Here is a 26174-nt window from a genome sequence, read left to right on the forward strand (position 1 = left end):
ATTATTATTATTATTATTATTATTATTATTATTATTATTATTATTATTATTATTATTGTTATATTATTATTATTATTATTATTATTATTATTATTATTATTATTATTATTATTATTATTTCAGCCCAACGTGGAGCAAAATACAGAATAACAGGGTTAGAGGGGACCTTGGAGGTCTTCTAGTCCAACCCCCTGCTCAAGCCGGAGTCCCTAAACCATTTCCAAACAAATGGCTGTCCAGTCTCTTCTCAAAAACCTCCATGACTTCTGGAGGCAATTTTCGTTCCACAAGGTTGCACAAAAACATTTCGGCTGCAAACCAAGGTCACTTGAGGAAGATCTACTGGGTGGAAAAGATAGCAAATACGATGCAATTTCTTTTTTTTTCTTTTTTCCCCCCCCTTAGGTTGAAATAAAGCACTCAGAAAAATGGGATAGGGAATCGAAGCGCTTGACCAGCTGAGAGACCCGATCAACACCACCTTACAGCACACGTAGGAAGGAAAATGATCAACGCATAAATCCATCACCGTGACGGGTGGAGCTGAACACCCACTGTTAAATAGGCAGAGTTGGCGAGCACACACTGGACGTTAAGAGCAAGTGGACAAGGCTTTAGGAAGGCGCAAGGGCGTGGACAGCCGTGAAATTCCCACGCTACGCTACAGTTGGACCGAGGTGATTTTTCTCTACCTTGCTTTTAAGGCAGGGATGCAACGATGGGGTTCCGTTCCTTCTCTTGCCGCAGAAAACGAACAAACTAGGAGGGGAGAAAAAAAAAAAAGGCAGGGACATTTTCGTCCAGTGAAGATCCTGGATAAATATTATAAGGAGTGGTTTTGTTTTAAAAAAAAAAAAAGAAAGTCAGAGAGGATTCTTGGCAAGAATAACGAACCCCAGTCTCCTTTCAGCCGCTTCAGTTCTTCTGTTACGATCTCATCTGTTCAAGTCTCACACCCTTGGGATCTTAGCGAAAACATCTCTTCCGGCTGGTTGCCTCCTCCAGATGTTGGAATGATAACACTTATACGGTAATTTCGGGGGGGGGGGATTGGAGGACGCCAGGTTGGCGATAGCTGCCCCGGGGGCCTGGCCTTATGGAGGTGGAAGAAGGCAAGTTCTCTGGCTCTATTTCCAAGATGGCACGTGAGGTTCTCCTGCTTGAGCAAGGGGCTGGACTAGACAGCCTCCATGGTCCCTTCCAGCTCTATTCTATTCAATGGGCCTAGTACAAGGTAAGGCGGCCTTTGGACGATAGCTAATTTCAGACAGCAGCAGAGAGGGAAATAATGCCGGGGGCTCTGCAGGTCTCCAGCAGGTACAGTTGTGGCTGCAGATGTTAGCCAAGCCCTGCTTTTCTAGGGGTCATCTTTCAAGTAAACAACCCCCCCCCCCCACACACACACACCAGTTCAATGGGTCGAATCCAGCAGTGATATGCCTCAAAGGGTTAATACTGAGCGTGATCATATTCTCTTGTAACTCCATACAGGCAGTCCTTCACTTCCGACCCCAATTGAGCTGAACCTTTCTGTCATTAAGGGAGACCTTTGTTAAGTGAAGGGACCCGGTGGCTCAGTGGGTTAGGACGCTGAGCTTGTCGATCAGAAGGTTGGCAGTTTGGCGGGTCGAATCCCGAGTGCCGCGTAGCAGAGTGAGCGCCTGTTACTCGTCCCAGCTTCTGCCAGCCTAGCAGTTCGAAAGCACGTAAAAAATGCAAGTAGAAAAATAGAGACCACTCCGGTGGGAAGGTAACAGCGTTCCATGCGCCTCTGGCGTCTAGTCATGTCAGCCACATGACCACGGAGACGTCCTCGGACAAGCGCTGGCTCTTCGGCTTTGAAACGGAGATGAGCACCGGCCCCTAGAGTTGGAAATGACTAGCACGCATGTGCGGGGGAACCTTTACCTTGTTAAGTGAGTTTTGCCCCATCTTACGGCCTCCCTTCCCCTCGGCTGCCAAGGGGATCGTTGCAGGTGGTTAAGTGAGCAACCCGCTTGTTAAAATCTGGCTTCCCTGCTGACTTTTCTCGTCAGGCGGTCGCGAAAGGGGGACCCCAGGGCGCTGCAACCGTGGTTAAGTATGAGCCGGTCGCCAAGCCCCCGAATTTTGATCGCGTGATGGAGGGTTGATGCTGCAAAGGTCGCAAGCGAGTCTCCTCCTCCTCCTCGTACCCAGTCCTAACTTTGTTAAGCTTTGGGAACGCTAGAGTAAAAACCCGCCAAACCTTTGCAGGGAAGAATAAGCCAGGGTGAAGAAAAGGCACCCACGAGGAAGGAGAGCAGCTCCGTAGGAGACAAAGCAGAACCTACTCCAGCTTGGCCGAGCGGGTGGCCAACTGTCCCTGTGTTGGTTTGTTGTGAGTTTGCCAAAGCCCAGCCGGCCGTTTTTAGTAAGGCGAAGAAGCGCGCAAAGGTTAGAGGCAGGCAAAGAGGCCTTTTACTCACGGGCCTGGCGGAGCGATGGATCTTGGGCTGTGGTGGTCTCGGCGGCGGCACGCTTGGCTGCAGCAAAGTGGAAACTTCAGTCATTAGACCCCCCCCAGGGTGCGGCTCTCGCCCCCCCCAAAACAGCACCCTCAGCAGGACCTCAACTTACTAGGACAAACTCCTTGCAGGTAGAAGGGATTTCAGATCCTTTGAGCTTGTCGGGCTTAAGAAATGGAGCGGAGAGCAGGAAGCCAAGGAGATGTGTCTCATCCCTACATCTTTATCAAGGCATTGCTGGATTTTTATTTTTATGATAGCTAGGAAGAAGTTGGAGGAAGAGACTCCCTTGTCCAAAGGTGGTTTTTTCCCCCAAAAGGCAACTGGGCTTTCCTGTTTCTCTTTGAAGACGTTTCGCTTCTCATCCCAGAAGCTTCTTCAGCTCTGACTGGATGGTGGGGAATGGGAGGATTTATACTCCTCGCAGACAGCTGGTCATTTGCATTAATCCAGAGAGTCGTTGTGGCCACTTGGAGCTTTGCCCACAGCGAAGGGACCCAGGGCAGAAAACATCCTACACCCGTGGTGGCGAACCTATGGCACACGTGCCACAGGTGGCACGCAAAGCCCTCTCTGTGGGCGCGCGCGCCGTCGCCCCAGTCCTAGGCCTTCAGCTGGGTTTTATAAAACTTTGCTTTAGGCCTCCGCCGCCATGTGCAAAAAAAAAAGGTTCAATCAATCGATCAATTTTAACTTCTCGTGGGGAAAAAAAAGATCTCGCAAAGTTGGAATTGACTGATTGAACTTTTTAGTCCCACCCAGTCTGCTGTGACCACCGCAGCCACGCCCACCCAAAGGGCCACGCCCACCCGGCACCCGACGATACGTAAGTGGGTTTTGGGTTGCAGTTTGGGCACTCGGTCTCTCAAAGGTTCGCCATCACGGTCCTACACCAAGAGGTCTCCGCACCCGTTTGCCTTACACCGGTGACCCTGAGGACACAGGTGAGTGAGTTTTGTCCCATTTTGCGGCATTTCTTGCCACGTTTGTTAAGTGAATGACTGCGGCAGTTAAATTAGTAACCTGGCTGTTAAGTCATTCTGGCTTCCCCCATGGACTTTGCTCGCCAGAAGGTCACAAAAGGCGATCACAGGACACACCCACCCTGGGATGCTGCGGCCGTCAGTTGCCAAGCACCTGCTTGTAAATCACGTGTTCACAGAGATGCTGCAACGGTCGCAAGCAGGGCCGTTGTCAGTTCGCAAGGTCAGTAAACAAAGTGTTGTAAGTCAAGGACTACATTTATTGCCTCCTCTCCTAGGTTAAAGTTAAAGGGGGTGTCAGAATCCATTTATATCACATTCATAAATGTATGTTTAAAACATTATTTCCCCCCCCCCCTGGATTCTGCCATCTCCCGAGGAAGGAGGAGCGGATGTGGATTCAGCCTGCCTTAGGTTATTTCAAAGACCAAGGGAAACCTTTTGAACTGGGGGAACAAAAGGGGAGGGTTAGGGAAGGAGGCATCTGGCCTATGTCTCCATTTGAATCTGTAAAGAAAGAAGGCAATAACTGTAAAGATCCGAAGTTCCCTTTTTTCCCACAAAAGGGATGACGCGAAGTAAATGATGGGGGGCTGACCAAATGGGGTTGAGGGAAGGGGGGGGGGTTGAACCGGGAACTCTTTATAAAGTTTCAATCTGTAAAACAATACCAGGTCCTGTCTTGTATTTCTACAACCAAACATGTCCTAGTAAAAATTCCTTTTGGACTAGACCTGACTCCAAGAGTTTTTGTTTCCCTAAGACGTGAATTGGGGTGGGTCCTGACAGGGGGAGAGGTCTGCTTTTTCTCCCCTGCTTTTCGGAACCCCGATTTAAACCCCAAAGTCCTTGCCAGGTGCGACTCTTCCCGATCTGCATCCCCAGATAAATCTACTCCCTGGGGCCGGAGGCTTGTAAAATCTCCTTGCATCGGCTTCTTTCCCTTCTCAGCCGTGGCTGGAATTTGGTGCCTCTCTGGATGACAATATTTACCTGCCGAAGTAGGCCACGAAAGAGAGGGAAAAAAAGGGACGGCTGGCATCCTGGGGGTGGGGTGGGTGTCTGCTCTGAATCCTGGACCCCTTCCCCTCTCGTGCTCAAAAAACAGATCCCCGAGACATGTACATTACACGGAAACCAGCCTCGGAGCTGTGGTTAATTTGTTGATGCAGCAAAATGCATTGTTTCCAAAAGGTCAGGAAGGGAAAGTGTGGTAGAAGATCAGCTTAATTACTTGCCCGAACTGGAGCTTAAATTACTGCGGCAGGTCTGTGGTTAAAGGACCAGCTGTAGAGGGGGGAGTAATTAAGCAATAATTAAGCTTAAGTGGCTCATTTAATGGACTACAACCACCTTGGCTTACAACATTCCTTTGGGGACCATTTGAAGTTACAATGGCACTGAAAAAAGGGACTTATGACCATTTTTCACACTTACGACTGTTGTAGCATCCCTGTGATCACCTGATCAAAATAACAGAGTCTTGGCAACAGACTCGTATTTATGACGGTCGGAGTGTCACGAGATCACGTGATCCCCTCTCGAGATCCTCTGACAAGCGAGAAGCCAGATTCATTTAACAACTGTGTTGCTAACTTCACAACGGGTTCATATTTGTGATGGTCGCAACGTCCCGGGGTCACGTTATCCACATTTGCGACCGTCTGACAAGCAGAGTCAATGGGGAAGTCCAGGAATCAGACAGACCAGGATACTCGGCACAAGCACACAAGTGGGCAGGTTGCTCTAGCAATACTCAAGTCCTCAGAGTGGGATTATGTAGGCAATGCCGTCGTGAGAGGCGAGGTTGCCTCCTCATGAATAGTCTAGCTGACCTGCTTTGTGCCTCTCTGCTCTACGTGTCCCTGGATCATGGAGGTGTGGACTCCACCTCCTTCTCATTTGTAGCGGGTGGCAGCTGCTCCCAGTCCTCGCCTGGAGCCTCCTGGCCACCTTGCTGCAGCCTCAGCCTGTACTCCCACCCAGCTGAGGCTGTTCTATCAGGCTAGCACTCCCCGAGCCCTGATCCTGACCAACATTACAGAGTGCAGAGAAGAGCAACAAAGATGATCAGGGGACTGGAGGATAAAACATATGAAGAACGGTTGCTGGAATTGGGTGTGTCTAGTTTAATGAAGAGAAGGGTGAGGGGTGACATGATAGCAGTCTTCCAATATCTCAGGGGGTGCCCTAAAGAAGAGGGAGTCAAGCTATTCTCCAAAGCACTAGAAGGCAGGACAAGAAGCAGTGGATGGAAACTCATCAAGGAGAAAAGCAACCTGTAACTAAGGAGAAATTTCCTGACAGTGAGAACAATAAACCAGTGGAACAACCTGCCTCCAGAAGCTGTGAACGCTCCAACACTGGAAGTTTTTAAGAAGCGACTGGACAGCCATTTGTCTGAAATGGTATAGGGTTTCCTGCCTGAGCAGGGGGTTGGACTAGAAAACATCCAAGGTCCCTTTCATCATCATCATCATCATCATCATCATCATCATCATCATCATCATCATTATAACATGAACCTCAGTCAACTGAACATTCAAATTGACTGGCGCTGATGATTGACACGGGTTGCTGCCAGCATCCTAGGTATCAACCAAGTACCTCATTACTACTACTACTACTACTACTACTACTACTACTATTAGCATTATTATTCGGCTCTGCACTTTCCTCTATCAACTCAAACTCACCCTCCTCCTCTGAACTCGTGTCCGGAAAGCAGTCTGGGAGCGGATCCATGAAAGTGGACGCACCACTTTCAAAAAGTCAAGTCATGACAATGCTATGATTTAAACCTTCCCACCTCTACTGTTCCTCCAAAGGGTGTCACCAGCTGAAGGGGGCATCACAGGGGCAGACCCCAAGTTCTCTTCCTTTTCAAGAAACAAAAGCTGGCTACAAGATGCTTGGGGAAACCTTTGAAAGCTCCGCAAACATCACAACGAGGCCAGCCGGCCACTCACAGAAATGTCCCTCCATGAATGAATGAATGAACCTTTATTGTCAAAGTACAACCATGTATACATTGAGATTGGCTGAGCCTCCCTTTGTGCCCCCACCCCCAACTTACAGTGACACAAACCCTCCATCTTATTACACCATGTGAGCTAATTGCACAGCGCACCGGCCTCGCAAGTCAATTATGCATAGTTTATAAAATTATTTCCCATTCATTTCCCATTCCCATGAAGGTGCTTGTTCAGGAGGCAACTGGACATTCTTGTTTTTCTTTCACTTCTCATCCCAGAAGGGAATGGGAGGATTTATACTCCTTGCAGAGAGCTGGACATTTGCATTTTTTAAAAGAGCCGTTGAGGCCACCTGGAGCCTTATCTGTGTCCTCAGAGTGGTGCAAATGATTCCTGCAGTCTGCAATTTTTTTCTGGAAATCCGTTCACGACTCAGGTGACCCTGAGGACACAAATAAACCTACAAGTGCCCAGCGACTCTCAGAGCCGAAGAAGCCTCTGGGATGAGAAGTGAAACGTCTTCAAAGAAAAACAAGAAAGTCCCGTTGCTTCCTGAAAAAGCACTTTAGGGGCAACCAGGACCTGGATGACGGAGAATCTCCATTGACCCCCCCTCCGTGAAATCCTCCGAGACCAAGCAGGGGTGGCGGTGGGGTGTCTCCCCAAATTCAGGGTGCCAGTAAGAGGCTGATCTCCCACCCACCCCCAATATGCCAGAAAGCTGTCCATTCCGGGCTGCGGCGGGCGTTTAAAAATCACAGCTAATAGGTTAACAACTGTTTTTCCTTCGCCTTCAAATGAAGAATATCAGAAAGCCGAGGGAATATTCGGCTCTCCAATTTGTACCAGCCTCTCCCTGCTCCCTGCAATGTGTGTTTGACAGAGCTGACATTTTGTACCGCTGTGAGACGGGAGGAGCGCGTGTGACATTTTTATTCACGGTAGCGAACGCCCTTGTAATGATCAGCCCTGGTCGATGCGCTGACTGCAGCAAGCCTCCAGCCCTGCGAGAACAAACACAAGTCGAAGGGAGCAGCGGCTCGGCTGCCTTGTTAGACAGCGCCAGGATCCTAACGAAGAGCCGCGTTTGGAAAATTTCACTGTCAAATCCTCAAGGACACTGTCAAGCGGAGAACTACTAACGGCATACATTTCTGGCGGGGGAAAAAAAGCAGAAAATTCACCCAACGTGCAGGAAGCAAAAGGCACAAAGCTGGGCCGGTTTTTAAAACTTTAACTTCTTCTTTTTAATAATAATAATAATAATAATAATAATAATAATAATAATAATAATAACAACAACAACAACAACAACAACAACAACAACAATAATAATAATAATAATAATAATAATAATAATAATCCTCATCATCATCATCCTCATCATCATCCCTGGCCATTCGCGATGCTTCGTCTTGTGGGGCTGGCCCCTGAGATATTGGAAGGCCGCAATCATGTCACCCCTCGTCCCTTCTCTTCATTAAACTAGACACACCCAATTCCAGCAACCGTTCTTTACATCCAAAGGTTGCTTGCAAACGCAGGGCAAAACCAGGAGAAGAACCTCCCAACCACCTTGCGTTGTGTTGGGGACAAGAAGAAGAAGAAGAAAGTCATTTGAGTACAGCCAAAAAGGTGTTTATGCTGTTGTCGTTTCCACCAGCAGGCGGTTGAGTTCTATGCATCCTCTTTGTGAGCAGATTAATGACTGCGACTGGTGGAGAACGAGACACCCATGACCAACTGTCAGCTCCAGTTGGGTGAGCCCTAATGAGTTAAAATTAAATGTTGCAGTTAGGCTCGGCAAACCGCCCCCCTCCCTTCGTCCCCTTCAGTTAATCTGTCACTTAATGAAGAAAAGTGCCTCGGACAGAGACAGCCAGAGCGAGGTGCCGGCTGACTTACAGCAGACTGATTAAGGATGTTCCCCCAACAGCAGCCAGTGGACTTCGGTGAACAAAATAAATAGACTGTATGCAAATGTGTTTGTCACTCTGACAGCACAACTCAATTAAGCCCGGCTCTGCTGGGGCTGGTGGCCTGCAAGCTTGCAGACGCCACTGCAGTGTTGAAACTGGGGTTATTGACCAGCCGTTGGTTTTGTCCATTATTTGGGACGGAGGGAGGGAGGAATATGCCTCAGGACTCCTTTTGCATCTTGCCATCTTAGAACAGAACAGAACAGAACAGAATAGAATAGAATGGAACAAAATGGAATAGAGTAGAGTAGAGTAGAGTAGAGTAGAGTAGAGTAGAGTAGAGTAGAGTAGAGTAGAGTAGAGTAGAGTAGAGTAGAATAGAAAATATGGAATAGAATAGAATAGAATAGAATAGAATAGAATAGAATAGAATAGAATAGAATAGAATAGAATAGAATAGAATAGAAAATATGGAATAGAATAGAATAGAATAGAATAGAATAGAATAGAATAGAATAGAATAGAATAGAATAGAATAGAATAGAATAGAATAGAAAATATGGAATAGAACAGAATAGAATAGAATAGAATAGAATAGAATAGAATAGAATAGAATAGAATAGAATAGAATAGAATAGAATAGAATAGAATAGAATAGAATAGAATAGAAAATATGGAATAGAGCAGAACAGAACAGAACAGAACAGAATAGAAGCAGATCTGGAAGGGACCTTGGAGGTCTTCTAGTCCAGCCCCCTGCTCAAGCTTGGCACTCTTGAAGTGCCCAGGAGATTAATTTTATGTTCTTTTCATTTGCCATAGGAAGGGGTGAAAAGAGGAGTCCCAGATCTCTGATGGTCATTTTTTTAAAAAAGAAAGGAAGGAAGGAAGGAAGGAAGGAAGGAAGGAAGGAAGGAAGGAAGGAAGAAAGAAAGAAAGAAAGAAAGAAAGAAAGAAAGAAAGAAAGAAAGAAAGAAAGAAAGAAAGAAAGAAAGAAAGAAAGAAAGAAAAAAAGCTAGGTCTGGGCCAGTCTGCGATGCCAGCTCACCCACAGAAGCTTCCAAAGGAACTTCTGCTACACTTGAGCATGAAGTTGAGTGGACGGGTTTTCAGCGCGCACACGGCGTCGCCCAATAAAGACTAAAATCCGGGTTGGCAATTGTACTTGGTTGAGCGGGGTGGCTACAGAAATTGCATAAATACATTCACACTTCTTGAAGAGCCTGGCCAGGCCTCTGTCTTGGCCAAAGACCATGTGGGGTGAAGAACTGCCAGTCTCGCTGGGAGGATGGGATGGAGAGAGATTGAGTGTATCTCAGCAAAAGATTGCCTGGGATAGGTTTCAATGAAATCATCATCCGAATAACAGAATAACAGAGCTGGAAGGGACCTTGGAGGTCTTCTAGTCCAACCTCCTGCTCAAGACATTTGAATCACAGATAGACCAGCATCCTATGTCCACAATGGACATCAGAAGACACCTTTTTGGAAGTCTGCCATCAGGGTTAGGGCTGAGCCTTCTTTTTCAAAAGTTGCGCTCTCATTGCATCTTAGAGTAGAATAGATCTGGAAGGGACCTTGGAGGTCTTCTAGTCCAGCCCCCTGCTCAAACAGGAGACCCTATGCCATTTCAGACCAATGGCTGTCTAGTCTCTTCTTCAAAACCTCCAGTGTTGGAGCACCCACAACTTCTAGAGGCGAGTTGTTCCACTGGCTAATTGTTCTCACTGTCAGGAATTTTCTCCTTAGTTCTAGGTTGCTTCTCTCCTTGATTAGTTTCCATCTGTTGCTTCTTGTCCTGCCTTCGGGCGCTTTGGAGAATTGTTTGACTACCTCTTCTTTGGGGCAGCCCCTGAGATATTGGAAGACTGCTATCATCTCACCCCTCACCCTTCTCTTCGTTAAACTAGACACACCCATTTCCTGCAACCGTTCTTTGTATATATAACCTCTATGTGCATTCACATGAGCAAAGGCAGTTCCTTCACGGGCTAATACATAGGACTGCTCTTTCAAAATGCAATATTTTTAAATATTACCACGCCTGTCTTCCAATATCACCCTGGATCTTGCATCCCTTGTATTTCCTCTCTAAGAAAGCAATTCTTTAATTACCTGCAACCTCTCAACGTAGCCCCTCCACCGATTCAAGAGTCGCCCAACCAAGACTACAACCGACGTTACCCGTTGGCGTATCCCTCTCCCCCTCGTCCCTGCCCGGGCCCGCCAAGCAGCTTGAGAAGTTAAATTCATTTTTGCAATTATAAGTCCCTTCCTCCTCCCGGCTGGCTTTTGAGAAATTACAGCGGAGAGCATCGCAAAAACAACCGGCTTGGAGAACAGGAGAGTCAATATCGAAATATGAAGCGTGCTATTAAGGAGCCATTAATTGATTTTCCAAACCCCGGCCGTTGCTTTTTCTGCTCAAAGGGTGATGCAGTGCTTATTATCCTAAGAGATCGGCGGCTGACACCAAGACTGAACGAAAGACACCTGGAACCCAGGCAGAAGGAAGAGAGGGCCCAGGATGAAAAGTGGTGGTGGGGGGGGACGTTTTCTTTGGCAGGAGGGGAAGATGGGCACCCGGAGATGCAATAAGAGTCTTGGAAATGTGTCGTGGACTAGATATACTCCCAAACTTCAGACTGGCACCTGCTGAAAATCTTGATGACGCCACATGCCACTTAGGGAAATTAGCAGGCTCTGTCCACTGCTGAAGGTTTACAGTTTGTGAAGGCTCTGGTTATGAGTTTGATCTTTCATGAATTCTTCCCTTGGCATCCAGAGAACCACTGGTGTGGGGGGGGGAGAGGACCCTAGACCAGTGTCTGTCAACCTTGGTGACTTTAAGACATGCGGACCTCAACTCACACTAGCTGGGAAATTCTGGGCGTCCACATGTCTGAACGTCACCAAGGTTGAGGAAGACCAGACATGTCAAACTCGCGACGTCGCGCAACGTATCGGAACTTTTTTTCCCCATTGCCGGCAAGGGGCTGGGCGTGGTTTCCTCGTGACATGTCCGGCCCGCGGGCTGGCAAGTTTGTCACCCCTGGCCTAGACCCATGGTGACTTCCTTTCAAGACTGGTAAAGAAATAAGGAACCAGGACAGGCAACATAGCCCATCGATCTGATGGCCGCGAAGGGCCTTCCAATGAAGTCCCAAAAGAGGCAGGACCAAAATTGGGTGGTGGTGGTGGTAATAATCATTTTTCACTCAATTTTGGGAGGGAAGGATGGATGGAGAATGCCCTGTTCTTCTGCGTTCCTCCCTAGCCCGATCACGTAAAGTATCAACAACAACCGACTAAAATTGGGCTATTATTATTATTATTATTGCCTTCCAAACTCGGCGGTACAAAATGGGAGTGCTTCCAGAAGGTAGATGATGAGGTCCTAGAAGGCCCAATGGGGACCCACCATCCCAACTGACATGCTAGTCTAGAGGAAGATTCAAGTCACCTCCACAGCTTACCTGGCCAAAGTGAACGGTGATGGGTCTCCTCTCATCTTGGAGTCTGAGGTCCCTTTTTTCAGCCAGGGGAGATGGAGCTGTCCTTGAGGTGGAATCTTCCGGCATGGTGGAACAGCCATTTTCACTGATGTCCTGCACGGGAGAATACTGTCAATAGAATTACGTCGCCAGGAAGACCCTTGATTTTGAAGGGGAGGGCTCAGCTCAGGATGCTCGTTGTGACTTCTACAATTTCTCGGAAACGGGTAACTCCTAGGTTCATAGGTAATTCATCAGCGGGTTAAAAGCCAGGCAGGTCTACAGGAGCCAGCAGCTTGTGCACAGGGCTGATGGGATATTATGTGGGACATTCGTATAATGAACATACGAGATTCAGCCAAGCTGAGGACAGGGACGGCCGCCACACAATGTCCTCAAAGATTAGAAATAATGAAAAGGCTTCAGCGACCCACCGTGCAAAAAAAGCCAGCTGTGCTGGAAGCTTCAACTTTAAACTTCTTTGTGACAATGTCGGGCAACTAATGCCTGGTAAATACGGAGACATGTGACCTCAAGGCCGGCTGCTTTGATGGGCGACCCCGTGACCTGCCCCCTCAAGTTCTCCTCGGGCTTAAATACTCTAATGAGACCGGTAAGCTGATAGCCAATTAGGAAGCATTCTTTGGGGGGACACAAGGTGACCTAAACCCGCTGGTCCCACACAACAAAGCTCGGATGGACCTCGTTCCAGACAGAAAAGCAAAGGGACCTTTTCAGCCGGTCAAGCCAAGGTTCTCCCCGAGGTACCCCCAAAAAAAAATGTCACAGAAAATTAAGAACCCGTAAAATTTAAAATACAGGGACGCGGTGGCTCAGTGGGTTAGGACTCTGAGCCTGTCGATCAGAAGGTCGGCAGTTTGGCGGGTCGAATCCCAAGTGCCGCGTAACAGAGTGAGCGCCTGTTACTCGTCCCAGCTTCTGCCAACCTAGCAGTTCGAAAGCACGTAAAAAAAATGCAAGTAGAAAAATAGGGACCGCTCCGGTGGGAAGGGAACAGCGTTCCGTGCGCCTTTGGCGTCTAGTCATGCCGGCCACATGACCACGGAGACGTCCTCGGACAAGCGCTGGCTCTTCGGCTTTGAAACGGAGATGAGCACCGGCCCCTAGAGTCGGAAACGACTAGCACGCATGTACGGGGGAAACTTTACCTTTATCTAAAATTTAAAAAAGCAAGAGGGACACCGCCCCCCCCCAATCCAGGAAGAGACTTCATATAAACGGGACACCTCCATTTTGTCTCTTGTGGAACACAGCTCACTAAGCGAAGGCTCCAGACAAAAGGGAGAGTACTTTGTGTTGAAGTTGGAAGCCGTTATCTGGTTAGGAGGAAAAAAATAAGTTGACAAAGAAGGACAATGGCAGGGCTGGAACACCGTTGGAGGTGTCTGCAAGGCCACTGTTGAAGAACAGCAAGTAGGTCAAAAGCTCGTTTGTAGGTGGCTGCACAATGCAACCATCTGCAAGGGGGGCTCATGCTGTCTTTCTGCTTGTGCCCTTGACCTGGCCAAGTCTATGGAGCTGAGCATTCGACGGAGGCAATGCTGGGAATGGCCCCACCGAGGCCAATTTCCTTTGACATACACAATCAAGCAACTGTTTATGGAGAGTCTCAGCCATCCAAGTCACAGTCGTCCCAAAGGCGCTTTTTTTCACCCGTGGTTTTTCTTTGAGGACGTCTCACTTCTCATCCCAGAAGCTTCTTCAGCTCTGACTGGATAGTGGGGAATAGAAGGATTTATACTCCTCGCAGACAGCTGGTCATTTGCCTTCTTTTCGAGAGTCGTTGAGGCCACCTGGAGGCTTATCTGTGTCCTCGGGGTCACCTGAGTGGTGCAAATGGGTGTGGAGCCTTCTTGGAACTGCTGAAAGGACTGCGTTGTAGACTGGAGGTAGATGATGTTGTATCCCTCCCCCTCTGTTGAGAGAGGGCTGTTCAATTTCGATCTATATGGCTTCTTTAACCCCTTTGTCCCAAAGCTGGACAAACATTTGCCTTCTTTTATAGTCGTTGAGGCCACCTGGAGGTTTGTCTGTCTCCTTAGGATCACCTGCATGGTGCAAATGGATGTGGAGCCTTCTTGGAACTGCTGAAAGGACCGCGTTGTAGACTGGAGGTAGATGAAGTTGTATCCCTCCCCCTCTGTTGAGAGAGGGCTGTTCAATTTCGATCTATATGGCTTCTTTAACCCCTTTGTCCAAAAGCTGGACAAACATTTGCCTTCTTTTATAGTCGTTGAGGCCACCTGGAGGTTTGTCTGTCTCCTTAGGATCACCTGCGTGGCGCAAATGGATGTGGAGCCTTCTTGGAACTGCTGAAAGGACTGCGTTGTAGACTGGAGGTAGATGATGTCGTATCCCTCCCCCTCTGTTGAGACAGGGCTGTTCAATTTTGACCTAGATGGCCTCTTTGAGCCCTCTTTCAAACCAGTGGTCCTCTCTGTCCAAAATGGGGACCGACCTCGAGGACACAGATAAACCTCCAGGTGGCCTCAACGACCCTCTAAAAGAAGGCAAATGACCAGCGGTCTGCAAGCAGGATAAATCCTTCCATCCTCCACCATCCGCTTAGAGCTGAAGAAGCGTCTTGGGTGAGAAGCGAAACCTCTTCAAAGGAAAAACAAGAAAGTCCAGTTGCCTCATTAAAAAAAAAGCACCTTTGGGACAATCAAGCAGCGGCACCACACTCCGTTAGCCGTCCACTGCAGACAGCTGGAACAAAGCCAGAGGAATGACTGCAGATCCATTTTAATATCCCACCCCACAAACGAAGACAGGATAGGAAGGGAGCGCCATTTAATCTTCCACGACCGTATTAGAGGAGGACCTCCCGAGACCCCAGGCTGACCTTTGCAGAATTCCACCCAGTATTTCTTATTTGCAATTCAAAGCCAAAGTTGGAGCAAACCGAGGGCAGAGCGAGACTATTGATTATATCCAAGGGGTCATCGTTGCTGCGCGCAGTTAAAGAAAACAGCCTTTCCTATCTTTGGTGCATTTTAAAATTTCTCCTGCCGCCGTCAGTCCGATTTGGCAACTGGAACCTCAAAGGTGAAATATAAGATTAGCTGTTCTCCTAACGTGTTTTTTTTCCCTTCGTGTTAATGCTAAGCAATAGAGAGTGGCAGTGAGGTTAGATCCTCAAATTAGTCAGCCAGAAGATGGAGGAACACCAGCCAGTCTCGGAGCGAGGAGGGGGAAGAAGCTCATTGCTTATTCTCCCTCTCTTTCCCGCGGGTTGAATTCCACTTATAAAATGGAAACCTGTGATTAAGGGTTACAATCAGGAGATGTATCTGCGGAAGAGAAGCGGGAACTGGTTGACAACGGAGATGTCACTAGCTTGAACTTGAAGGGGGTCCTAGAAAAAAAGAAGGTTGTTCCTGGAGAAGATCTGGGGAAGATCTCAAGGTCCAAGAACATGTCTTCATCAAGTTGGCTTTGACAGGATGAAAGAGCAGGAGGAGGAAGCTTCTTGGATGAGAAGTGAAACGTCTTCAGAGAAAAAATAGAAAGTCCAGTTGCCTCTTGGAAAAAGCACCTTTGGGACAACCATGACGTGGATCACTGAGAATCTCCACAGAGATACAGCAGAAAACAGGAATGTGAAGGAAAACAAAGGGTTGAAGAAGAGCAGCTGAAAGTCCATTTAGATGCTTTTTCTTGGAAGCTTCCTTCAAACGTTCTGGCCCACTCAATGCCTTTCCGTGGTCTAATCTAGAAGAGAGTTTTCCGTAACTGCTTTAACAAGTGTTCAAAATGGTTCCCTTGCTGGACATGAAACTTCAGCAAACCTTCTTCACTTCCTTGCTTTCCTTTGATCCCCATCTTCTGCTTTTCTCCTTTTTCACCCTATCGAAACCAACCTGATGGAAGACATTATCTTCTCGGGGTTGATCCCCTACTTTCAGGTGAGAACAAAGCTTTCTGAATTATAAAATGCACACCCACCCACCCCCCAAAAAAACCCACTTGGGCTGTCAGATCAGCGTGCACCAGAAAGTGCCAAGAACGGGCACACGTTTCATCTGGAGCTGCGTGCTTCTTTTGGCGCCAGGCCACCAGCATACCGCAACCACACAATTTGCACTTGCTCACAGGGGAGGAAGGAGGAAAGAGGATTTTGAGGGCACCCTCAGAGGCCCGAAGTGGGCTGTCTCCATTCTTTTGGCCGTGTCCCATTTGGGGGGAGCGAAGGAACAGCCATTCCACGTCAGACCTTAATGTATTTGCTTTTTGTCTGTGAATATTTATAACAGTGGGAAAAATCCGGGACAGCTGGTAATGTATTTTGAAGTGCGTTAACAACACAGCACCAAACAGCTCTCTATTTCCCGGGCCAAGCATTTCTTCTGTCTTTCTTTCTTATTTTTTCTAAATACATACTTCAAGTACCTTTTGCTTCAAGCGATTTTTCACCTCCTTTATTCCCATTTTTGCATGATCTTTTGCCTGCATGAAAAAAAGGAGGGGGGGGGAGAAAGAGGGTTGTTAGTTTAAGAGAGAAATCCCTATTTGGCTCCCCCAGACAAGGGGTTTTGCAGCCCACCCAGGTCCACCTTCTCTGATTACCGAGAATAGGAGTGGGAGGTGGAGAATGGACCATCACGGGGAAGACATAATGGGCATAAAAACAAATAAGGAGACCAAGAGGTTAAAAAAACAATCTTTAATGAGAGGGAGAGATTTTGTTGGTGGAGAATATCCTGGTTTTAAAGTGAGGATTCTTATTTTATCCCCTAATTATTTTTTATCTCTGCTGCGCGGTCTCTGCAAGGGACTTGAGTAAGTTTCCAACTTCTACGTCTGCCTAGCCTGCCGTTAAAACAGACACTCTGCAGCTCAGTCCAAGCAGGAGATACCAATTCTGGGACCTCTCAGTTCACCCTGGGTCCCACCTAGAGAACCAGCCGTGCAGAAATTGGGTGGTGTCCAAGGAGCCTTTTTCATCAAAGTTTTGACTGCACCAAGTGAGGAAGGAGAGCAGAAGAAGCTCAGGGCTGAGAGACAAGGAACTAAGCATGATTCCTGCTCTAGAATTAGAATTAGAGTTAGAATAGAATAGAACAGAACACAACAGAATAGGGAATAAATAATGGAATGGAAGAATAGAATAGAATAGAATAGAATAGAATAGAATAGAATAGAATAGAATAGAATAGAATAGAATAGAATAGAATAGAATAGAATAGAATAGAATAGAATAGAATAGAATAGAATAGAATAGAATAGAATAGAATATGGAATAAAGAATATGGAATATGGAATATGGAATATGGAATATGGAATAGAATAGAATAGAATAGAATAGAATAGAATAGAATAGAATAGAATAGAATAGAATAGAATAGAATAGAATAGAATAGAATAGAATATGGAATATGGAATAAAGAATATGGAATATGGAATAGAATAGAATAGAATAGAATAGAATAGAATAGAATAGAATAGAATAGAATAGAATAGAATAGAATAGAATAGAATAGAATAGAATAGAATAGAATAGAATATGGAATAAAGAATATGGAATATGGAATATGGAATATGGAATGAATAGAATAGAATAGAATAGAATAGAATAGAATAGAATAGAATAGAATAGAATAGAATAGAATATGGAATAAAGAATATGGAATATGGAATATGGAATAGAATAGAATAGAATAGAATAGAATAGAATAGAATAGAATAGAATAGAATAGAATAGAATAGAATAGAATAGAATAGAATAGAGCTGGATGGGACCTTGGAGGTCTTCTAGTCCAGCCCCTTCCTCAAGCAGGAGAACCTATACCATCTCAAACAAGTGACTGTCCAGTCTCTTCTTAAAAACCTCCAGTGATGGAGCGGCCACAACTTCTGGTGGCAAGCTGTTCCACTGGTTGATTGTCCTCACTGTCAGGAAGTTTCTCCTTAATTCCAGGTTGCTTCTCTCTTTGATCAGTTTCCAACCGTTGTTTCTCGTCTTGCCCTCTGGGGCTTTGGAGAATAGTTTGACCCCCTCTTCTTTGTGGCAGCCCCTCAAATACTGGAATACCGCTATTATGTCTCCCCTATTTCTTCTTTATAGCTATTTTATACAACTAATGCCGCAAACCCTTTTGTATTACTTTTTTTTTTTTTTGCATTTTAGCATTTAACGGCTACGGGCCTCACAGTGTAAGGACCGAGACTATAGTATAGTCAGGCCCTGTGTAACCGACAGACCGGATGCCAAATTGCGATTTTAATATAGATTTTTTTTTAAAAAAAACTGTTATTTATTATTTTATTTTAGAATTTTTAACTGGAAATGCACGGAGTATTTTTTTTAAAAATTTCCTCTGGTCTTGGACTGCAATAAGCTTGATTTGTTTTCGCTCTGGGGACTTACAAATTTGTAGACAGTCTTCATGGCAGGATTTGCCTTGGTCTTCACCGTGTTTAAAATGGCGCCGCTTCCCTTCTAAGCGGACAAAGGAAAAAGAAGCATCAGGATCATACAGGAATGGAGCTGAGGGGGAGGGGGGATTTTTTTTAATACATCCAGGGCAAAACTATAAATGTGGGGGCAAATGAATCCTCGTTCACTACGGCAGACCTCTTTCAGTGACCAAGGTCTCATAGGGAACCTTGGCTCTATTATGACTATTGGACTTCAACTCCCAGAATTCCTCAGCCAGCATGGTGGAACCATGGCCCCTTCGTGACTCGTGGACTTCAACTCCCAGAATTCCTGAGCCAGCACGGCTCAGCTTTGAAACCTCTCCCTTTTCCCTCAGCGTGGCTGGCTCAGGAATTCTGGGAGTTGAAGTCCAAGAGTCATAAAGCGGCCTAGGCCTAGGCCAGGGGTAGGCCACCTTGGCTCTTTTATGACTCGTGGACTTCAACTCCCAGAATTCCTGAGCCAGCACGGCTCAGCTTGGAAACCTCTCCCTTTTCCCTCAGCGTGGCTGGCTCAGGAATTCTGGGAGTTGAAGTCCATGAGTCATAAAAGAGCCGAGGTTGCCTATTATTAAGAAGGAACAGGGTGGAAATATTTTTGAGCTGAAAGTCGGATAGTTTTTCCTTCATTTTCAGTTCAATAGCTGGAATTCACCATGCAGGCAGTCCCATATTGCAGGGGTCCCAACCCCTGGTCTGTGGACCAGTACCGGGCCATGGCATGCCACCAACCAGTCCGAACAAACAAGCAAAGCCCCATCCGTTTCTCTCTCTCTCTATCTCTCTCTCTCTCTCTCTCACTCACTTTCTCTCTCTTTTCTTTTTCTCTTTCTTCCTTTCTCTGTCTCTCTTTCTCTTTCTTTCTCTCTCTCTTCCTTTTTCTTTCTCTTTCTTTCTCTCTCTCTCTTGCACTCTTTCTTTTTCTCTTTCTCTCTCTTTCTTTCTCTCACTCTTTCTCTGGCTCTCTTTTCTCTCTCCTCTCTCTCTTTTTCTCTTTCTTTCTTTCTCTTTCTCTCTTTCTCTTTCTTTCTTTCTCTCTCTCTCTCTCTCTCTTTCTTCTTCTCTCTCTCTCTCTCTCTCTCTCTTTATCTCTCTCTCTCTTAAACCAGTCTGTAAATGAGAGGAGAAAGCAACCTCACATCCTGATGTTACCTCCAAAAGAATCTGCAAGATTCTGACCTCTCAGCTGGAATACTGAAGCAGCCCAGTTTTGCTTTATTTATTTGGCAGGGCAAGCTGTCTTGAGCTGGGCAATGCCTTATTTTGTTAAATAAAATTTAGCATGCATAAAAGAAAGGACTGTCCCTCCCCTGCATGCACAGATGTGTGCGTGTGCGCGTGCGTGTGTGCACATGTGCACACACACACACACACACACACACACACACACACACAGAGGCAGACAGTACGCTGGACAGGGGGAACTATTCGTTTAAAGCAACAATTAATTTTCTTATATATTTGCCAGTCATTGAAAATTAACAAATACAATTGCAAAACATCTTAACATAAATGGCTCTATGGTTGAGATACTGACTTCCTCTCCCCCCTTCTCTCTTTTTTTTCTTTCTCCCTCACTCCCTTCCTTTCCTTCCTTCCTTCCTTCCTTCCTTCCTTCCTTCCTTCCTTCCTTCTCTCTCTCTCTCTCTCTCTCCTTCTTTCTTTCTGGTCCCGAATGGTATAGGGTCTCCTGTTTGAGCAGGAGGTTGGATGTGAAGACCTCCAAGGTCCCTTCCAACTTTGTTATATGATTACTGTTACTGTTATTTCCTTCCTTCCTTTTCTCCGTCTTCTTCCTTCCTTCCCTCCTTCCTTCCTTCTTCCCTCCCTCTCCCTCCCCCCCTCTCTTTCACATCAAAGCCTTCCTTTCTTTCGGCCCAATCCTTGAAACTCTGTCACTCTTTAAGAATGTCAGAGAAGCCAAGCAGTGTGTTCCAGAGCTGATTTTTACGGCTTTTCGCCTCCTTAATAATCAAGGATGCTCAGCCCTCATTCTTCACTGTTCAATATATATATATATATATGGTGGTTTGAAACAAAGTTTGGGGCTCTGGAAGAAAATAATTTGGATTCTGCCCATTTATGACCTTCCCTGAATATGGAAAGAGAAGATTCGATATGCCAACCCTCCAGGATTCTAAGATGGGTGTGATATTCAGAAATCTTTATCAAGGGGCACAACACATCTGCCGATCCAGTGCTTCTGAAGCAGAAGCGCTGCCTTGAATCTTGGGGAGATGTCCAGTTTGGGGGCAGAATTGTGCCAGAATTCTCTCTGGCAAAAAGATTGTAGCAGCTCGTGAAGGATGGAGGAGGAAGGACAAGAAAGAGATGGAGGAAGCATCGGTGGAAGCTTTCAAGGGATACTCACCCTGACAGTTGACAGCCACTGGTGATAAAGGTTGTCACTCCCTGTCACAAAAGAAGAAATTCAGTGAGATCTGGTTTGGGTCCTTCTGTCTCCCAGCGTTTATCCAAACACAACCCACCACATCCAGTTCTGCCACCAGTTAACACCTTAAAACAACCACCTTAAAACAATTCGGGAGAAAGATACAAAGGCCTCCTGAACTTGCTTCTCTAAATATTCTCTTCTCTTTTCTCTTCTCTTCTCTCTCTTCTCTTCTATTCCGTTGTACTCTATTCCATTCTATATTCTATTCCATTCTCTTTTCTATTCTATTCTCTATATTCCATTCCATTCCATTCCATTCCATTCCATTCTATTCTATTCCATATTCTATTCTGCTCTGCTCTGCTCTGCTCTGCTCTACTCTACTCTACTCTATTCTGTGAGACATGATAGCCGTGTTCCAATATTTGAGGGGGTCTCACAGAGAGGAGGGGGACAACCTATTTTCCAAAGCACCCGAAGGCCAGACAAGGAATAACGGATGGAAACTGATCAAGGAGAGATTCAACCTAGAAATAAGGAGGAATTTTCTGACAGTGAGAACAATCAACCAACGGAACAGATTGCCTTCAGAAGTTGTGGGAGCTTCCTCACTGGAGGCTTTCAAGAAGAGACAGGACAGCCATCTGTCAGAAATGGTGGACGGTCTCCTGCTTGGGCAGGGAGGGGTTGGAGTAGATGACCCACAAGGTCCCTTCCAACTCTGCTGTTCTAATTCTAATTCTCCTCACCGGCATATTCCCCCAGGCTGATCTCTTCCTCAAAGACGTCACTGAAGCCTTCTCCAGAGTTGAGAAGATCAAGACGACCATCAATGAACTTCAGGAGAGAGAAAGGGGGGAAAAAAAGCATTATCTTCTGATGCTTGGCCTCCTTTTCCAGGAGAATGTCTTCTAGGCTAATCTAAGATCTTCTCCACAGCAGATATCTCTGGAGGTTCTCAGTCATCCCGGTCATGGTGGTCCCAAAGGTGCTTTTTCAAAAGGCAACTGGACTTTAGTTTTCCCTTGAGGACATTTCGCTTCTCATCCAAGAAGCTTCCTCAGTTCTGACTGTCCTTGAAGATGTTTCACTTCTCATCCGAGAAGCTTCTTCCGTTCCGACTGTCTTTGAAGGTGTTTCGCTGCTCATCCAAGAAGCTTCTTCAGTTCCGACTGTCCTTGAAGGCATTTCGTGCCTCATCCAGTTCTGACTTCTTCAGTCCTTTAGTGAGAATTGAAGAAGCTTCTTGGATGAGAAGTGAAAGTCCAGCTGCCTTTTGAAGAAAAAACACTTTTGGGTTTTTTCTCAGCAGGTTCTTTTGATGGGGGTCCCCATTATCTTAAGCCCTTTGCTGTGAAGACAGAGAGAGAGAGAGAGAGAGAGAGAGAGAGAGAGAGAGAGAGAGAGAGAGAGAGAGAGAGAGAGAGGAGAGAGAGAGAGAGAGAGAGAGAGAGAGAGAGAGAGAGAGAGAGAGAGAGAGAGACACAGAGAGAGGAGAGACACAGAGAGAGGAGAGACACAGAGAGAGGAGAGACACAGAGAGAGGAGAGACACAGAGAGAGGAGAGACACAGAGAGAGAGAGAGACACAGAGAGAGAGAGAGAGACAGAGAGAGGAGAGACACAGAGAGAGGAGAGACACAGATAGAGCAGAGACACAGAGAGAGAGACAGAGACAGAGAGAGAGACAGAGACAGAGACAGAGAGAGAGAGAGAGAGAGAGAGAGAGAGAGAGAGAGGAGAGACACAGAGAGAGAGAGAGAGAGACAGAGAGAGAGAGAGAGAGAGAGAGAGAGGAGAGACACAGAGAGAGGAGAGACACAGATAGAGCAGAGACACAGAGAGAGAGACAGAGACAGAGAGAGAGACAGAGACAGAGACAGAGAGAGAGAGAGAGAGAGAGAGAGAGAGAGGAGAGACACAGAGAGAGAGAGAGAGAGACAGAGAGAGGAGACACACACACACACACACACACACAGAGAGAGAGAGAGAGAGAGAGAGACAGAGAGAGAGAGAGAGAGAGAGAGAGAGAGAGAGGAGAGACACAGAGAGAGGAGAGACACAGAGAGAGGAGAGACAGAGAGAGAGAGAGAGAGACAGAGACAGAGACAGAGAGACAGAGAGAGAGACAGAGAGAGAGAGAGAGACAAAACAGAGAGATGGAAAAATACACCAACCTCCTCTATTATGGAAGACAGAATAGGAAGAACACACAATGCTCTTAAAAATAGCTTATGAGCTTGCCTGGTGGAGGGGAGTGGGGAAAAAAACCCACAGGAAACACCTCATCCTGACCCATAAATTACACTAATTAGGGAACAAAGTGGCCAGCCGTATTTCACAGCACGTTGCGAAACAGCGATTGTTCTTAACACACAACACACACACACACACACACAGACACACAAACACACACGCACACGGACAGAGACGAACACAGGGTACCTGCTTGAAAAGCTGCAGCTGGATGGCGTTCTGCAGGAATTGCCGCATGGTGGCTGACCGGTGGGAAACGAATATTTCTTCGCAAAAAGTGATGGGCTCTGCCTGGAGATAGGAAAATTGGGGGAGAGGGGTGTGTGTGTGAATGGACATCTTGCCCAGCGCCCTGGAAGGAGGAGGGAGGATGGTGGAAAGCTGGGTCCACCATCCAGATGAGCATCCCTGGAGATTCTCTGTCCTCCAGGTCGTGGTTGACCCAAAGGTGCTTTTTTCAAGAGGCCACTGGACTGATTGACTATCTATCTATCTATCTATCTATCTATCTATCTATCTATCTATCTATCTATCTATCTATCTCATCTATCTATCTCAACTATCTATCTCTATCTATCTCATCTCTCTATCTCTATCTATCATCTATCTATCTATCTATCTATCTATATCTATCTATCTATCTATCTATCTATCTATCTATCTATCTATCTATCTATCTATCTCATCTATCTATCTCAACTATCTATCTCTATCTATCTCATCTCTCTCTATCTCTATCTATCATCTATCTATCTATCTATCTATCTATCTATCTATCTATCTATCTATCTATCTATCTATCTATCTATCTATCTATCTATCTATCTAAACTATCTATATCTATCTGTCTATCTATCTCAACTATCTATCTATCTATCTATCTATCTATCTATCTATCTATCTATCTATCCATCCATCTCATCTATCTATATCTATCTGTCTGTCTGTCTGTCTCTCTATCTCTCTATCTATCTATCCATCTCATCTATCTATATCTGTCTGTCTGTCTGTCTGTCTGTCTCTCTCTCTCTCTCTCTCTCCCTACCTACCTACCTATCCACATCCACTTAGGAAGAGTTTGTCTTGACTTAACAAACCCAGTGATTCACTTAACACCTACGGCAAGAAAGATCATAAAATGAGGCAAAACTGTCTTACTTAATGACAGAAATTTCGGGCTCCATTGTGGTCGTAAGTCAAGGACTACCTGTATTACACAGAGAGAAGCTCAGCATTTCTTGAAGGGATGGAAGGCCACGGGGGGAACATGCCAGCTTGTATTTACTTGGCCCAAAGGAAGAGGTTCTTGCCTGACCTCTGGAAAGAGGGATTTTTCTTCTTCTTCTTCTGCAAATGAGCCTCAGTTTGAGGATGACCCGTCTCCTTGGGGACAGCCAGGGGTTCCCCAAATCAAGCCTTGACACCCTTCAATCAAAGTCGACCCACCCTTCAAAACAGCCCACGCTCCTGAAACGCGGATTTCTCCCTTTTTTGCCTGCAGCAACTGCAATGCCCAACTGGGTGATCACCACTTTCTCTGCTGGGCGTGAGGATCTCACCCACAGTGAAATCCCCTCTAAAGCAAGTATGGGTGGCACCTGGCTCAACAGTAGCAACTGTGAGAGGGATCTCGGAGTCCTAGTGGACGATCCCTTAAATAGGAGCCAGCCGTGTGCTGCGGCTGCCAAAAAAGCCAACACAGTCCTAGGCTGCATTAACAGAGGGATGGAATCAAGATCACGTGAAGTGTTAATACCACTTTACAATGCCTTAGTAAGGCCACACTTGGAATACGGCATCCAGTTTTGGTCACCATGATGTGAAAAAGATGTTGAGATTCCAGAAAGAGTACAGAGAAGAGAAACAAAGATGATAAAGGGGACTGGAGGCTAAAACATACAAGGAATGGTTGCTGGAATTGGGTACGTCTAGTTTAATGAAGAGAAGGACCAGGGGTGACATGATAGCAGGGTTCCAACCTCTCAGGGACTGCCCCAAAGAAGAGGGAGTCAAGCTATTCTCCAAAGCGCCTGAAGGCAGGACAAGAAGCAATGGATGGAAACTCATCAAGGAGAGAAGCAACCTGGAATTAAGGAGGACAGTGAGGACAATTAAACAGGGGAACAACCTGCCTGCAGAAGCTGTAAAAATGCACCAACACTGGAAGTTTTTAAGAGACTGGACAGCCATTTGTCTGAAATGTTATAGGGTTTCTTTCCTGAGCAGTGGGTTGGACTAGAAGACCTCTAAGGTCCCTTCCAACTCTTGTCTTTCTATTCTATTCTATTCTATTCTATTCTATTCTATTCTATTCTATTCTATTCTATTCTATTCTATTCTATTCTATTCTATTCATTTCTATGCTGTTCCATTCCATATTCTATTCTATTCTATTCTATTCTATTCTATTCTATTCTATTCTATTCTATTCTATTCTATTCTATTCTATTCTATTCTATTCTATTCTATTCTATTCTATTCTATTCTATTCTATTCATTTCTATGCTGTTCCATTCCATATTCTATTCTATTCTATTCTATTCTATTCTATTCTATTCTATTCTATTCTATTCTATTCTATTCTATTCTATTCTATTCTATTCTATTCCTATTCCTATTCCTATTCCTATTTGTATTCTATTTCTTCTTCTTCTATTACTATTACTATATTATTATTATTATTATTATTATTATTATTATTATTATTATTATTATTATTATTATTATTATTATTATTATTATTATTATTATTATTATTATCTATTTCCCCCCAAATTCAGAGACTCTCCATTGCTAATTGTTTTTCTTCTGCTCTCCAAAGCAGGGCCAACCCCCCCCCCCAACTTCCCCCCAAAACTCCAGAGGAATCCTGCTGTGTCTTCAAAGATCTCAGTCCCCCCCCACCCCCGCCCCCCCACCTGGCGTAGGTCCTGCAAATTCTGCAGAGACTGTCGTCCCTGTGAGAGAGAGAGAGAGAGAGAGAGAGAGGGAGGGAGGGAGGGAGGGAGGGAAGGAAGGGGGGGGCTTTCCCCGCAAGGGGGCTAATCCTCTGTGCAAGCACGTGACCGCTGCTGCCATCCACGCTGCGGCTTCCCTTTCACACCTCCGTCAGGGGAAGAGCCACCCCGATGCCTTTCATCCCCCCAGGAGGGGGAAAAGAGAGGAGAAGGGACCCTCTAATTAGACCATGTGGGCCCGGGGAAGCATCTGGCAGCAGAGCAGGGCA

At 46.0% G+C, this 26174-nt stretch overlaps 1 protein-coding gene across 1 annotated transcript in view; it reads right to left on the minus strand.

Moving 5' to 3' along the window:
- The window catches only part of DENND1A (DENN domain containing 1A), a gene marked incomplete at its 5' end in the record, with an annotated part of 212348 nt that overhangs the window by 19705 nt on the left and 166469 nt on the right, over positions 1–26174 (minus strand). Inside the window, 7 exons of the mRNA XM_081339477.1 lie at positions 2448–2504; positions 11840–11971; positions 16271–16327; positions 18249–18320; positions 20670–20710; positions 21443–21530; positions 23138–23239. Coding sequence (XP_081195603.1) covers positions 2448–2504; positions 11840–11971; positions 16271–16327; positions 18249–18320; positions 20670–20710; positions 21443–21530; positions 23138–23239 — 549 coding nt within the window. The remainder of the gene's footprint in view (positions 1–2447; positions 2505–11839; positions 11972–16270; positions 16328–18248; positions 18321–20669; positions 20711–21442; positions 21531–23137; positions 23240–26174) is intronic.

This window comes from Vipera berus, assembly GCF_964194415.1.
Source record: "Vipera berus genome assembly, chromosome: 15".
NCBI lineage: Eukaryota > Metazoa > Chordata > Lepidosauria > Squamata > Viperidae > Vipera > Vipera berus.